The sequence below is a fragment of the Podarcis gaigeae genome (genome assembly GCF_964106915.1).
Source record: "Podarcis gaigeae genome assembly, chromosome: 17".
NCBI lineage: Eukaryota > Metazoa > Chordata > Lepidosauria > Squamata > Lacertidae > Podarcis > Podarcis gaigeae.
This window is the reverse complement of record NC_139694.1, coordinates 41,743,268-41,758,836: the sequence shown is the minus strand read 5'-3', so window position 1 is coordinate 41,758,836 and position 15,569 is coordinate 41,743,268. Positions and strand designations below refer to the sequence as shown.

Here is a 15,569-nt window from a genome sequence, read left to right as displayed (position 1 = left end):
ACCCCTTTCAGCCAAAAGGAGAAAAGAAGGGGAAATGTGAATGCACATGGTTACTGCAAGAAAGGAATTTAACTGTCCAGAATCGTGAGAATAAACGTAATAAATGGATTTTAGATTCAGGTGCCAGTTCTCATTTTTCATATAAAAAGGACTATTTTAATGAGATAAATGATGAAGAAGGATCTGAAATTGAGATTGCAGATGGCAACATTGTTAAAGCAAAAGGTGCAGGTTCCATGAGTCTGAAATGCAATATAAACAATGAATGCATTGAGAACACAATCTCTAGAGTTTTGTATGTACCAGAGCTGAGCTGCAATTTAATCAGCGTGTCCACATTGGACAAGAAAGGTTTCCAGATCACATTTGGAAATGGAGAATGTAAAGTGACTAGAAACGGCAAAGTGTTTGCTCAAGCAAAGCTAATCAATGGTGTATATGAGCTTGGTCTTTCAGAGAATCAGTCTGCAAAAGTGGCACATTCCAGCCAGAAGGATGAAGCAGATCTGGACCTATGGCACAGAAGGCTTGGACATAGAGACACCAACGTCATTCTGGATCTACAGAAAAGAGATCTTGTAAGAGTTTTGCAGGTAAAGCAGAGCAACGAAGCTCCAGCAAAGTGCATAAGCTGTATTACTGAGAAGGCTGTAAAACCTTCATTTCCACGGTGTGCAGAACAAAGAAGCAACAAAGTGCTTGACATAGTGCACACTGACATATGTGGACCCATGAATGTTCCCTCACTGGGAAAGAATAGATATATTTTAATATTTCTGGATGACTTTTCAAGATTTTGTGTTGTGTATTTCCTCAAAGAGAAGAGTGAGACAGTGGACAAGCTCCAGGAATACATTGCCATGGTCAAGAACAAATTCCAGAGAGCTCCAGCTGTGCTAATGAGCGACAATGGAGGTGAGTACTGCTCAAATGAAATGCAGGCTCTCCTGGCCAAGGAAGGAATTGCACACGTAACCACAATTCCTTACACACCACAGCAGAATGCCATAGCTGAGAGAAAGTTTAGGTCCATTATGGACATGACAAGGTGCATGCTAAAGGATGCATGTTTGCCACAGAAGCTGTGGGCCGAAGGAGTGTGCACGTCGGTCTATTTGCAGAATAGACTGCCAACTAAAGGTGCAGAGCGCACACCATTTGAACTTTGGCATGGGAAAGCTCCCAATCTTACGCACATACGTGTGTTTGGAAGTCCGTGTTACTTCCACGTGCCCAAAGAACACAGACACAAACTTGACTCCAGGGCAAAAGCAGGTATCCTGGTGGGATACGCCTCTGGAGGCAAAGGATACAGAATTATGGACTTACAAACTGGTAAGACAAATGCATACCATGCGGTTTATTTTGATGAATATGGAAAAGTAGACACTAAGAACACTGTTGTGGACTCTTCCGATGAGTCGGAAACGACTCAAGAGTTTGTATATTTCCCTTTTGAGACCCCACAAAGTAATAATCTGCCTTTGAGTGTTACAGCGCCCCCTACAGGCAACACACCAGAAGACGCAGAGGACCAGAACCCTGGCGGCACCAGAGACGAAGATGAAGACTCAGATGGGGACATGCCTGCGTTGGAGGAGGATGAGGAAGCTGATGCGGTCGCAGAACCAGAGGTCAGGCGCTCGTCCAGAACCAACAAAGGTGTCCCACCATTACGGTTGTCCTACTTTGCAGGGTCGGCGTTTCCACAGGAACCTTCCACTTGGGAAGAGATACAGGAGATGCCAGCTGCTGAAGCCAGTCTCTGGAGGAAGGCCGCGCAGGAGGAGATGGATGCACTGCATCAGAACAAGACCTGGACACTCACTGAGCTGCCTCCCGGTAAGAAGGCCATTGGCAGTAAATGGGTTTTCAAGGTTAAGAAGGGGTCAGAAGGAGAAGTGCAGCGCTACAAAGCTAGACTTGTAGCACAGGGATTTTCACAGCGTTTTGGTGAAGACTATGATGAAGTTTTTGCACCAACGGTGAGGTACAGCAGCGTAAGAATGCTTTTAAGCATTGCAGCCTCCAAGAAAATGAGGGTGAAACACATAGACATTGCTACCGCTTTTCTACATGGGCAGATTTCTGAAGAAATTTATATGAAACAGCCCAAAGGTTTTGTAAAACCACACGAGGCACATTTAGTGTGCAAACTCCAGAAAGGACTTTATGGACTTAAACAGGCTGCTAGAGCCTGGAACCAGAAGTTGCATAAAATGCTGACGCAACTTGGGTACAAGCAAGGCGACGCTGACAAGTGCTTGTACAGTAAGTCAAATAATGGACAATTCTCATATATCTTAGCATTTGTTGATGACCTGATTATTGCCACAGCAAGTGAGAAAGACTATACACAGATAGTAAAACACCTTAGCAAAGAGGTGGAGGTCAAGGAGCTAGGAGATGTCCAGTACTACCTCGGAATCCAGGTGGAAAGAGAAGAGGACGACTCATTTCTTCTCAGCCAAAGACAGAAGATCCACGAGCTAATTGAGCACATGCAGATGCAAGACGCACATCCAGTTGCTACACCGATGGCTACTGACTTCCTGAAGAATCAGCAGGATTCGAAGCAGTTGCCAGACAACAATGACTACAGGTCGGTGATTGGTAAACTTTTGTATTTAGTTACCACATGTAGACCTGACTTAGCTAATGCTGTGGGGATTCTTAGCAGAAAAGTGAATTCTCCCACTGAGCATGATTGGGCAGGTGTAAAGAGGGTGGTGCGATATTTGAAGGGTACCATGAATTGTAAATTAAGGTTACCAGCCGTCAGAGACCCTAAGTTGGTTGGGTATACTGATGCGGATTGGGCTGGGGATAATGCTGATTATAAATCAACAAGTGGTCATGTTTTCATGTTTGGGGATGGACCTGTTTCATGGGGCAGTTATAAACAGAGCTGTGTAGCATTATCTTCCACAGAATCAGAATACGTTGCAGCAACAGAAGCCTGCAGAGAGATCACCTGGCTTGATCAACTCATAAAGGACTTTGGGTTGGTGAGAAAAGGGCCTGTCAGCTTGCTAGAGGACAATCAAAGTTGCCTGAAGCTGACTCAGAGTGAGAAGTTCCTGGCCAGAACAAAACACATTGGGGTTAAATACCACTACATACGCCAGATGATCCAGGATGGACTTGTGGAACTATCCTACTGCAGCACCCAAGAGATGACTGCTGACATCCTAACGAAACCCCTACCAAGAGAGAGTTTCCAGAATCTACGTGTCAAGCTGGGACTCTGGGTGGTTGAATAAAGTTGTTTATGTTTTGTGTATGTTGTATTGCCTGAGAAGGGGTATGTGGGATGTAAACACAGGAGCAGTCAATGACAACATTCCTAGAGTGTACATGTTAGAACATGGGGAGGGATGTCTGTCCAGCAAGCAGGTGAACTTCCTGGGGACGGACTTCCTCCGCATGTGACCAGAGGTGGGTGTGGTCTCACCTGTGCAGGTAAATGATAAAAGCACAGGGCAGGCAGCCATCTCTCTCTCTTGCCTCTTGCCTCTCTGCCATCTTCATCTTCTGAAGGAGCAACATGCCCTCTTGGCTCTCAGCCAAGAGAGGACAGTACTATCTTCCTATAAGATAGTTTCTAAGTTTATGTAACCTTTTAAACCCTGCCTACCTTCTGGGATCATATTGTGAACAGAACGTGAGTAAACTCTTTTATACTTTTATAAAGACTGTGTCGTGTCTTGTATTTTAAGAGGGAACAAAGGGAAAATTACCAGAGTAATTATTATAGAGGTTCTAGCGAACCTGTGCACACGTTACCGTTGCAAACTAAAAGGGGAATGTTTATAAACTCTGCTGATATTTTGGGAACTTGTTAGCACAAGTTGGATAAGTATATAATTAGTCAATATATCCTCTCCTGCACCCCAGAACATTCCCACAGACCTTTGGGGCCCCTTCCAACTCTATGATTCTATGCCTTAAAGCAGAATTGAACAGTAATTGGGGAGTTGGGATGAGTTTATCTAAATCATGCAGACATCCAGGTTATTTTTTCAGATGAAAATGATTGTCAGTTCCCAAACTTCCTTTAGTATCAGTAATAATCAAGCTACTGATCTTCATACTAGGCAATATAATCTACTCACAGAATTTCTGGGTAGCATTAGTTGATTTTGTATTATATTTTTACTGCTGTAGGCTGCTTTGATGGGCATTGCCCAGAAAAGCAGCCTAGTAATGTTTTAACATAAAATAAAGATTAAAAAACACAGTACAAAAAAGTCAACTAGAAAAAAGAGGATAACTCATGAGATATCGTTGGGACTCAAATCTACATGGCAGGGACATCCTCCAAGAGTGAAGAAGTTTCTGAAGCAGGCCACTCGAAGCCCCTTCTCAAAGTCCTTCCATCTCACAACTATTAACAGCAGACTAACTTCACTGGATGGCTCAATGAAAGGCACTTTCCTTTTCCCAAAAATATAATCATCATGAAGACAGAAGCTCTCAGGCAATGGTGTTACTCCACAAAGAATATTCATCTACTTTAATTTCAAAGTTGGGAACCTGATAAATTCAATAAGCACCACACAACTGGAATGCAAGCTACATTGTGTGAAACATGACTGTTGCCTTTATGAACGTACAACTAAAAAGAAAGAGAATCCAAGAGAATTTAACCATTATCTCAGTAACAGCTTTAGAGCACAGAAATTGGATTGACAAAATGCATGTTTTTAGGACTTGGGAAACACTCTAAACAAAGCACAAAAGGCAATCCTATAAAACCAATGAAATGTTCTGAAAACAGTATAGAAGTCAACCCAAACTTGCCGTGGTCCAGTAAAGGTGCAACAGCAGAAGCATGCTGCCTAAGATAAAACCACGTCATAACCACAGTTTTGTCCACAGCCCCAATGCCCCCATATCCTTCCTTTTGTTAGAATTCCTGCTCCATGATTGCAGTCATAGGATTGTTGTCTTTCACGTGACGGTATATGTTTCGACTCCACAGAGTGGGAAGTGACAGAGACAGGATGTTTGTGTTACTGTGTTCCGTGAAGTGGGACTATTGTCCTTTGTTCTTTTTCTCTTTGCTGTCTGATGCTAGAGAGAGAGGGAGCCATGTTGCAGTGCTCCGTGTGTGTTTATATGTAAATAAAGTAGATTAGCCAAAATGCTGAGTTGCTGAGGTCTGTCACGCTCATGTTGCGCAAACTCTGTGGATTGCTAAGTGTGCCAGTGTCGGTTGGCATCAGTCACTGTGATGTTCAGGCTGAAGAAAGCTTATGAAGCTCCCGAACGATCCAGCAGGAGGGAGAGAACATGCCAGTCGGGCATGTGCCCGACTCGAGTGTAGGATGAACTCCTGACACCTTTCACACCTATCCTGTTTTGCTCCCTTCTCCTTCCTTTCCCACCCATCCTGTTTTGCTCAGTGCCCTGATGGAAGTACAACAGACTCTCATGGGATGCAGAACCTAGTCAGGCCAAGCATACACACCTTGCGTTTAAGGCAGCGGCGCTTGAGACATTTCCATTGCCGCTTCATGCCTGGTTTTTGCCTCCGCAAGCAGATGTGGCAGCTCCCACAGTCTTCAGTTATCTTGCAAGCCTGACACATACCACATTCAAGGCCCTGCAATGGGAAAGGAGTGTGGGGAGGAAGGAAAGAGAGACAAAAGGACTGTTAAGGTTTGAAATGGCTGCTAAGTTCATTTGGGGCAGGGAGGTCAAGAACAAGGAACAGCAGAATTTCTGGAAAGGGACACAAGGGAGGAATAAGCAAGGAGCAGCCAGTGGTACCTTTTTGACAATCTTCAAGCATCGGCGCAGCAGACATTTGATGCCAATGCGGAGCTCGGGGCTCTTGGCTCGCAGGACACACACACTGCAGATGCCGCAGTCCTGAGACATCTGGCAGGCTTGGCACACACCACAACCAATTTGCTGCAAGGGCAGAGGGTAGGGGGTGAGGAGGGATTCAGGGAAGGCAACACCATGAACCCAGAACCTCCAAGCTGCACCGTGAGCCTGTTGGCCACCCTGGCTGACTCAAAGGAGAGCACAAGAAAAGGACACCATCTCCAACCTCTAACACAAACTCACCAGGCCATAGATGAAATTACCTTATACTGTAGTAAGTCAGGGTTTGCATAGCCCAGTGCCATCTACTCAAGCAGCAGCTTTCAAAAGGTCTCAGACCATGGGTTTTTTCTGAGACCCTTTACGCAAAATCCTCTGACTCAAGATGCCAGGGATTGAACATGGGACCTTCTGCCATACAAAGCTTTGTCACTGAACTCTGCTTATCACACATCTATCCCAGTCATTTATGGGGCTCCCAGTGGCATATCATCCAAGAGAATATGCAGCTTCAAGTCCTCCACTGGATCTGAGAACTGGAGACACGTCCCTTACCTCTGCTAACAACCCTAATGCTTTCATCCATCCCAGGGCATGGCAAAGTCTTGATTGTTCTCTGAATGGGTGACTTAAGTTTTCAAGCCTTTTCCAAAATGAATATCCCATCAATCAACCGGCTGGGAGGGTGGCATTTTAAAGCCACCTGTCCCTCTGTCAACTGAAGGCAGAAAGTGTTTTTAAGAGAATAAAACATAAATATACGCATCTCTTAAATCCCTACTGCACAGGCACAGGAGGATTTCAAAGCACTAAAGGGTTAGGCATGTGCAAGTCACTGCAGGCCAGCTGCAGCCAGGGGCACTTTTAAACACACACACACACACACACACACACGGGTTAGAAACGGAGATAGGAAAGTGAACCGAGGTTATGGGTGCAACAACGGAATGTGGAATGCCCTCCCATCAGATTTCAAAGCGATAAAAAACTACCTGACATTCAGAAGACATCTGAAGGCAGCCCTGTTCAGGGAAGTTTTTAATATGTGACATTTTAGTGTATTTTTCATCTCTGTTGGAAGCCGCCCAGAGTGGCTGGGGAAACCCAGCCAGATGGGCGGGGTACAAATAATAAATTATTATTATTATTATTATTATTATTATTATTATTATTATTATTAATGTCTAGGCATGCTTTTTTATAACAAGAATACAAAGCTGGAAATAAATGAACTGCAGCTAAAATATTATGTTCATTTTTTCACATGGTCTAGTCCTTCCCCTGCCCACCCCCCTAATATTCTTAAGAGGGTGTCTTCTCCAGGGTCCTTAGAGAGTAGCTAGAAGTGGGGAGGCAGAAAAGGTCCTCCTTTCCTTCCACTCTGCAGTTTTAATCTGAAATCTTAGGCGCAGTACTGCACCCAGAGCTCAAAAACTGCTTGCGCTAATGAAATCCCCAGTCGCAAAATGTGCCCAGAACAATGGGAGTTTCACTCACTGACACCCCCACCTGCAGCAGGTAGACAGCAGGTGTTTGGCAGCAGGGCAGAGAGATTGTCACAAAGTGTAGAACCTGATAATATAAAGCAGGGTTTGCACACACAGATCCCATCACCCCCTACTTCAACTCATATTTCTAAGTAAACAAAAAATGTTGGTAAGCTCTAGATCTTACCTTGTAATATCTCTGCTCCCGATTGAAATCTCTTCTCTGAGCTGAAAAGAGGAACAGGAAGAAAAGATTAAAACCTGTGCAAGAAAGAGAAACATTGGCTCACACACCCAGTGCTAAGGAAGTCAGTCACAAGGAAAATAATTCAACGTTAACTGATAAGCTACCAGGAGTAGGGGGGCCACTAGGGGGCGCATCGGAAGATGGCTGACAATAACATCTCTCCGACCCACACGAGGTAATTTGGAGGCTATGATGGGAGTAATTAGCCTCCCTACCCCCCCTCCCAGGATGGGGGGGGACTGTCCTTGCCTGGTGTGCCCTATACCACCCCCGAATTTGTGGGGATGGGGGTACTAGGCACAAAGCCCTCCTGTGGGATTCCAGCACTCCTGGACACCGTCCCTGATCCGCGCCACTAGCTGCAAGAACTTCAAAAGAAACAATTTGGATGAAGGAATGCACATATTTCAAGGAAGGAGGGGGAGTAAAGACTGCTAACAGAAGAGATCCCTGATAAAACAAGACAAGAATAAAACATGAGAAGATACGCCAAGATACGGTATGGCAAATGACTGATGGGGGAGGGGAAAAACTTTCCTTTCTTTCCTTATGTGATTAAACAAGAATCCCCTCCCCTCATGAGTCAGAATTGTCGTTTTAAGGACTTAAGCTGTGGATTTAAGACTGTGTAGAGATAAACTTTCGAACCAAAGCATGTTTTAAGAAGAGCGTGGAATGTATAAGAGCTTTGGAATGACGCAGTTAAAAATGCTGTCGCCATATTGGGAAGTTCTGTCGGAGGTCTTGAGTCTGGGAGGAGAAAGAGAGAAATAGAGCTGTTTATATACTGTGGGTGAAACTCCTCAGAGGGACTTAAGAGCGACAGTTTTACGAGATCAATGATGGAAAGAGCGATGTTATTTATGAAGGTGATGATATATGGAAACCATCTCGATTTGAGGATTGGAAGAACGGAAAATTCACACAGGATTATTATTGATGTTTATCGGCTTAAGGAGACTATCAGAAGAGATCATAAAGAAAAAAGAGAAAATATATGAACAAGATGTGAATTGGAAACAGAAAGATAAGACTGGATAGAATTATGAACTCTGTTTGGACTGATTTGGATTGATTTGGACATTAACGCAGTAGCAAGAAGATGATCAGAATCCCCCTTCGGATCTTGAAATATGGGTCCCCCCAACAAAATTTAAAATTCGGCTTTGTAATTCGGAATTTATGTGATGTGATTTAATTTGATTTGATTGGCCGGTTAATAAAAATTATTTTTTAAAAAAAGATAAGCTACCAGGAGTATGAAGTGAGCACCAATCCAATAGTCCCACACCTGGCATCTTACCATTCTTCTGAACGGTGATGGGGGGTGGGGAAGAGACTCAATTGCATTTACATGGCTAATCTGGATAAAATTTTCTGATGCCCTAGAGAAGATATTGAGCGCCTGTGGCCCTGCAGGTGCGGCTGAACTATAACTCCCATAACCCCTGGAAAGCATGGACAATGGCCTGGGATAATGTGAAATGTAGTTCAGCAACACCGGGGGGGGGGGTCAAAAGTTTCCTTCACCTGCCCTAGAGAGTTATCCAATTTAGCATGTCAATTTTGCTTGCATTTAGTAAATAAAATTTTGAAATAGCCAAGCCTGCTTAATATGGCATTTGGAATTTGCATCCATTAATTTTTATTAATGATCATATGAAATGGAAATTTTCCTCAGGAAAACAGAAAAACATTCCACTCCACATCACTGCTTGTTAGATGAAGCAGCTGAGGAATGAAGTAAATGAAGGCAAGGAAAAGGTCTCCCAGCCATCTTTCTGAAGCATGAAACTGACCCTCCTCTATGAAAGGGAGCACAGGAAAGGGCTCACACAGGGAAGGCAAACCTGTGACCTCCCAGTTGTTGCTGGACTCCAAACCTCATCAGCCCCAGCCAGCAGGGTGAATGGTCAGGGATGATGGGAGTTACTGTCCAACATCTGGACAGCTTGCAGGTTCCGCATCCCTGGGATAGATGAGGAAGAGGAAGGTGTAGTTTGAAAGATACATAGAAAACAAGAAATAAACCTTTAGTATTAACAGGCATCTTCCGCTGTGCAGATTTCCCAAGGATTTGCAATCCAGCAGGTGGAGTGGGGTGAAAGTCTGCTCAGTGTACCTTCTTTAACTGAAGTGAGATCTGCATCAGTGCAGAGCAGGATCTTTTTGGCTACAGCACCTACCCTTTAAAAACTCCTATCCAGGGAAGTGCTCTACTACTTGGGGGTGGGGGATAACTTGCCCTGTCTACTGGTGTTCATGTAATTACTAGCAAAATACCAATTACTGTGGCACTTTGGGTACAGCAGAACAAGAGCTTAAACTGCAAAGACCCTGGGTGGGGTGAATTCCCCAAAGGACCATCCCTGTGTCACAGGGTCAAAGGTGGAGTACGTGGTTTGACGTCATCCTGTTAGCATAAGGACTTCCCATTGTGCAATAGCCTCCAGAGCAGATTTTGGGGCAGAGGGCACTGGACTCCCATCATTCCTGATCACTGCCCATGCTGACTAGGGATGATGGAAGATGGGGGGGGCTAAGGCTCCCCACCCTGCCATAGAACCGAATGGCTGGCTACCAGTCATTAATTACTGTGTGAGAAAGTAAACGGACCCTCTGCTAAAATACGACAGAACCTAAATGCAGCCCTTGCCTACCCCAGTCATTAAGAACCATCAGTGCACAGAGCAAAGCAGACTCAAAATTCATAAATGTACATTTTTTCAATTCCCCAATATATTGTACTTAATGCAGATGGTTTTACCGTGAGCCCCATTGGGATCCAATCACGACTGAAAAGCAGGACATAATAAAATAAAAAGCAATAATTCTCTGCTTAGCTCTTAATTCATTCAAAGGCTTATCAAAGTCAGACTGCTTTCAGTATACTGCTCCAACCATGCTTTTGGAAAGCAGAAAGAAGGGGTTGGCGACTTGCATCAATCAACATTTGCAACACTGCTTCACACAATGCAATGTCAAAAGAATCAACTTTCATTATTAAAGAAGTATGACATGAAAATGTTTGGGCAGTAGCTAATGATCAACTGCGCAAAACTCCAAGAAATCAGTGGCTTTGTTTAAACAAGCAGAGCAGAAGCCAAGTGGCAACAGAGCTTAGCTGAAGAAGTGGGAAAGCCCATGTATATGTTTACAGGGTCATGATTCAGCCATCCTTAGCTAGTAGAATTCAATTATTCTCAATTGTGGAGACAGAGCAGAGATCTCCTCGAGCACTTGTGTTTTACTTCCGTGGACTTGGGTTTGTGTGTCCTGCTTTTCTTTAAGTACAAACCTCTGCAATCTGGGCAGAGCCACCGACAGCGTCTCTGGGAGGGGAGCATCACTCCTGGGAACTGTCCTTGACAGCTGGCACAGCATCTGGAAGAAGAAGAAACAGGAAAAGTTAGGAGCAACAGTCCCAACAAAGCATCTCCAGCCCTATATGTTTCTTATGTGTTTGCTTATATCCCACTCTAAAGGCCCAAGAGGCCCTCAAAATGATTCTTGCAACACAAATGTATATCATTAAATATAGCACTAAGGACTGAAACAACATGGTGTCCAAGATTATTCCGATAGCTTTCTTGCCATCGTCCCTGGTCTTCCTTGCTAATGCCCTTCAGCCTTCAGACAGCAAAGCCTACCCTGGACCTCCAAAGCAAGGAGAACTCAGCCAAGTGACTGGAACATGATGGAGGCAAGTTTCTTTGCTTCTCAGGCATCTGTGGCTGACACAAACTGGGTAGGAAGTGATGCTGCAATTGCCCCACATTTAGAAGGGATTCCATATGCAAGCACTTGGCACTTGGAATAAGAGGCATTCAGGCTTTGAAATGCTCTCACACAACCCTTACCAGGCGGGGTCACAGTGTACTCCAGAGCACACCTATGGAAGTGCTATCATAGTTACGATCAGCTACCTGGTCAGGCAAGTGGAAGTGGGAGGCGTGTAGTAACTTGGCTTCTGATCCAAGCTTCTCCATGCCTTTCTGCCTTCCGAGTCCTTGCCTAACCTAATTATTCCAAAAGGAGGAAAGGGCAGTAGTTTTTAGCAGTGTACAAGGAAGAAGACATCAAGTACAGGTAATTTCCGTAGTGCTGTTAAGCAAAATCTCTGATACATGCCAAAAAAATGACAAGTGGGAAAATAAAAGTTATAAGGCTAATTGTACACTATTCTAGGTTCTGAAGTAGGCCAAGCATGGAAGAACCCATGTCCACCCCAAACAAAAAAAATTATGCTCTTGTATTTAATGAACCAGATCTCTAATGTAGAAAGGGTGTTGCAAATTCAATGTTGCCCTATGTCAATTGTGCTTGCCAGACAGAATGATCAGTCTCCCCTCTCCCCCCCCACCCCATTCTGGGGGTTCTCTCAACACACCAGGGCCAATTTCAGGGTGTGTGGAGGGTCACACAGGGGAAGAGCGGGGGGGGAGGTGCACTGTGCAAATGGAATAATAACAACAACAACAACAATAATAATAATAATAATAATTTATACCCCGCCCATCTGGCTGGGTTTCCCCAGCCACTCTGGGTGGCTTCCAACAAAATATTAAAATACAGTAGCCCATCAAACATTAAAAGCTTCCCTAAACAGGGCTGCCTTCAGATGTCTTCTAAAAGTCTGGTAGTTATGGTTCTCTTTGACATCTGGTGGGAGGGTGTTCCACAGGGCGGATGCCACTACTGAGAAGGCCCTCTGCCTGGTTCCCTGTAACTTCACTTCTCACAGTGAGGGAACCGCCAGAAGGCCCTTGGCGCTAGACCTCGGTGTCAGGGCAGAACGATAGGGGTGGAGATGCTCCTTCAGGTATAATGGGCCGAGGCAGTTTAGGGCTTTAAAGGTCAGCACCAACACTTTGAATTGTGCTCGGAAACATACTGGGAGCCAATGTAGGTCTTTCAGGACCGGTGTTATGTGGTCTCGGCAGCCGCTCCCAGTCACCATTCTAGCTGCCGCATTCTGGATTAGTTGTAGTTTCAAAGGTAGCCCCACATAGAGCACATTGCAGTAGTCCAAGCAAGATATAACCATAGAATGTACCACTCCTGCAAGACTGTCCAAAGGCAGGGAGGGTCTCAGCCTGCATACCAGATAGAGCTGGTAAACAGCTGCTCTGGGCACAGAATTGACCTGCGCCTCCATGGACACCTGTGAGTCTAAAATGACTCCCAGGCTGCACACCCTGTCCTTCAGGGGCACAGTTACCCCATTCAGGACCAGGAAGTCCCCCACACAAGCCCACCCCCTGTCCCCCAAGAACAGTACTTCTGTCTTGTCAGGATTCAACCTCAATCCATTAGCTGCCATCCATCCTCCAATCGCCTTCAGACACTCACACAGGACCTTCACCGCCTTCACTGGTTCTGATTTGAAAGAAAGGTAGAGCTGGGTATCATCCGCATACTGATGAACACCCAGCCCAAACCCCCCTGATGATCTCTCCCAGCGGCTGCATGTAAATGTTGAAAAGCATGGGGGAGAGGACAGAACCCTGAGGCAGCCCACAAGTGAGAGCCCAGGGGTCTGAACATTCATCCCCTAACACCACTTTCTGAACACAGCCCAGGAGTTAGGAGCAGAACCACTGTATAACAGTGCCCCCAGCTCCCAGCCCCTCAAGACGGTCCAGAAGGATGCTATGGTCGATGGTGTCAAAAGCCGCTGAAAGATCCAGCAGAACTAGGAAACAGCTCTCACCTTTGTCCCTAGCCCGCCTCCAGAGATCATCGACCAGCGCGACCAAGGCAGTTTCAGTCCCATGGTGAGGCCTGAATCTTCACTGGAAGGGATCAAAATGCTCCGCTTCTTCCAGGCGTGCCTGGAGTTGTTCAGCAACCATTCACTCAGTCGCCTTGCCCAAGAATGGAAGATTTGAGACTGGGCGATGGTTTTTTAAGAAGTTTGATAACCGCCTCTTTCAGTGGGTCTGGGAAGGCTCCCTCACAGAGAGAAGCAGTCACCACCCTGCGAAGCCCATCACCCAGCCCTTCTCGGCTAGTTTTTATAAGCCAGGATGGGCAAGGATCCAGGAGACAGGTGGTTGGTTTCACAAGTCCAAGAGGCCTGTCCATATCCTTGTAGCTTCCACTGACAGTACTCCTTTGGTGAATTCCACCCATTATTTCCATATTTTAGCTCCTCATCATCCTCAAATACTGCCACATTCAAAACACTTCAGGAATTTTACTTTGCAATACAACATTCCCTGCACCTGTGGGGTTCTGTCTACATCTCTGAGTTTAGTTACTGGCAACCAGCACAATGAATGATGATGATCATTTTATTATTTATACCCTGCTCATCTGGCTGGGTTGCCCCAGCCACTCTGGGCAGCTTCCAATGCATATAAAAAACAAAATAGTTTTTTTATATTATTCTCAAAAAATGAGGGAACAGCTATAGTTTCATCCCAGCAGGCTTTGATTATCTTAAAATTACTGTAGTCGCTGCTAGGACCATAATATTATAATTAAGTCTGCTTAGCACTACCTGCCTGCTATCTTAAGATGCAAAGAAAAATTCCAGACTTTGGGGCTTCAATATAACATCCAAGCTTTCTCTCTTCCTATAGGACACACACTCCATACCAGCTTTGCTGTACGGAGTTTAAGAAAAGTTCTGGAAACTGCAAGCACTTGCTCTCCATTTTGTGACATTTTATTGGTCCTAATAAAGCTTTACCCCTACTGTATTTTTGGCACACCCACAATGCTTGCCGTTATTTGTATGTGTTTTATTCAATTGTGTATCTTGTTTTATCTTATTGAACATCACCCTGGGCTCCTACTGGAGGAAGAGCAATTCATAAATGCAATAAATAAATAGCAGCTCCTTCAACTCAAGTGTTGCTGAACACTCCTGATGAGAGAGAATGGGGAGCAAATGTTCAAAATCTGAAGCCTCAGAGGAGTGGGAACGGAACAGAGATGTCAACTCCTCACAAAATCTCTAAGGTAGAGCAGAAGAAGATTTGCGTGTTTTAAAAAGAAGTATGAGAATACACCAATCAGATTTTTGAGAGCCTCCTATCGATTATAATCATTTGTTTTCTTTAGTCTCTGTGAGTCCTGTCTTGACATTTAAGGTTTCTGAAAGAGCCTGGGCTCTCCACTGCAACAAGAGGAAAGCAAAAGAGGGAGATGCTCACACTACAGGTTCCTCTGGGTTGGCCTCTTCCACTGTCACATTGCCCATTTTTCCCAGAGGAAGGAGGGCTGGAAGCTGCTTCCGACATCGGCGCTTGTGGGGCTTCATCGCTGGCTGGTCTGCAGCAACTAGAAGTTCTTGCTGCTCAGCCAGAATAGCGGCAGGTGCTTCTACTGGCAACTCCAGTTCCATTTGGGGGGGTTTCTGGTCTGGAACCTCCTTGTCTGGAGGCTCTTCAAACACTTGCAAATCAGGAGGCTTCTTGAGTGGAGGGGTGGCTGCTGCGAGAGGTGGAAGATGCCTTTTACTACCCTTTTTGACCTATAGAAGAAGAAACAGGCAGTGTAGTCTAAAGCAATGGTTTACAAAGCATGAGCCATACCCTAAGGAAGGACAGCTGTCAAGGGGATTCATCCTTCTCCTCCACCTCAATGCCATGGTTTGGCCTATAAACAGGAGTCCTATCTTTCCCAATACAGAAGGCTCCATCAATTTCCCTATGGGCTAATTAGCAGAAGAGAAGGATGGGAGCAGCACAGAGCAACCCCCTTTTCTAAACACTTCCTGCTTCCCTAGAGTTTCAAACCCAGGGAACCTAATCCACTCACCAGATCCATTTGACATTCCTCTTTGCTAAATGCATGCTAAGTGAACAAGCCAGCATCATCATCATGCAGGCCACTGCCTTTTACTCTTCATGTCAGCGATCAAGGCTATAATCTTGTAGCACGTAATTGGGAAAGACTACTAAAGCTGTTGACTCACAATCATAGCTTAGAAACCCTACTTTGCTAATAAGTATGCATGAAAAGCAAGGGAGACAACCATCCTTATGGAG

General features: G+C 45.0%; 1 protein-coding gene across 22 annotated transcripts in view; it reads right to left on the bottom strand.

The window, feature by feature from the left end:
- Positions 1–15,569, bottom strand: part of LOC310834650 (uncharacterized protein) — a 168,484-nt gene that overhangs the window by 126,330 nt on the left and 26,585 nt on the right. For 15 of the 22 annotated variants that reach the window (XR_014559330.1, XM_083718600.1, XM_083718617.1 and 12 more), the window contains 5 exons: positions 14,733–15,052; positions 10,868–10,953; positions 7,510–7,550; positions 5,776–5,919; positions 5,474–5,608 (listed from right to left, as the gene is read on the bottom strand). Coding sequence is in view for 21 of the 22 variants with exons in the window: in XM_083718600.1 (XP_083574726.1) it covers positions 5,474–5,608; positions 5,776–5,919; positions 7,510–7,550; positions 10,868–10,953; positions 14,733–15,052 (726 nt within the window). In the remaining variant the exon portion in view is untranslated. The remainder of the gene's footprint in view (positions 1–5,473; positions 5,609–5,775; positions 5,920–7,509; positions 7,551–10,867; positions 10,954–14,732; positions 15,053–15,569) is intronic. The other 7 variants (XM_083718615.1, XM_083718604.1, XM_083718606.1 and 4 more) reach the window with 2 other exon arrangements.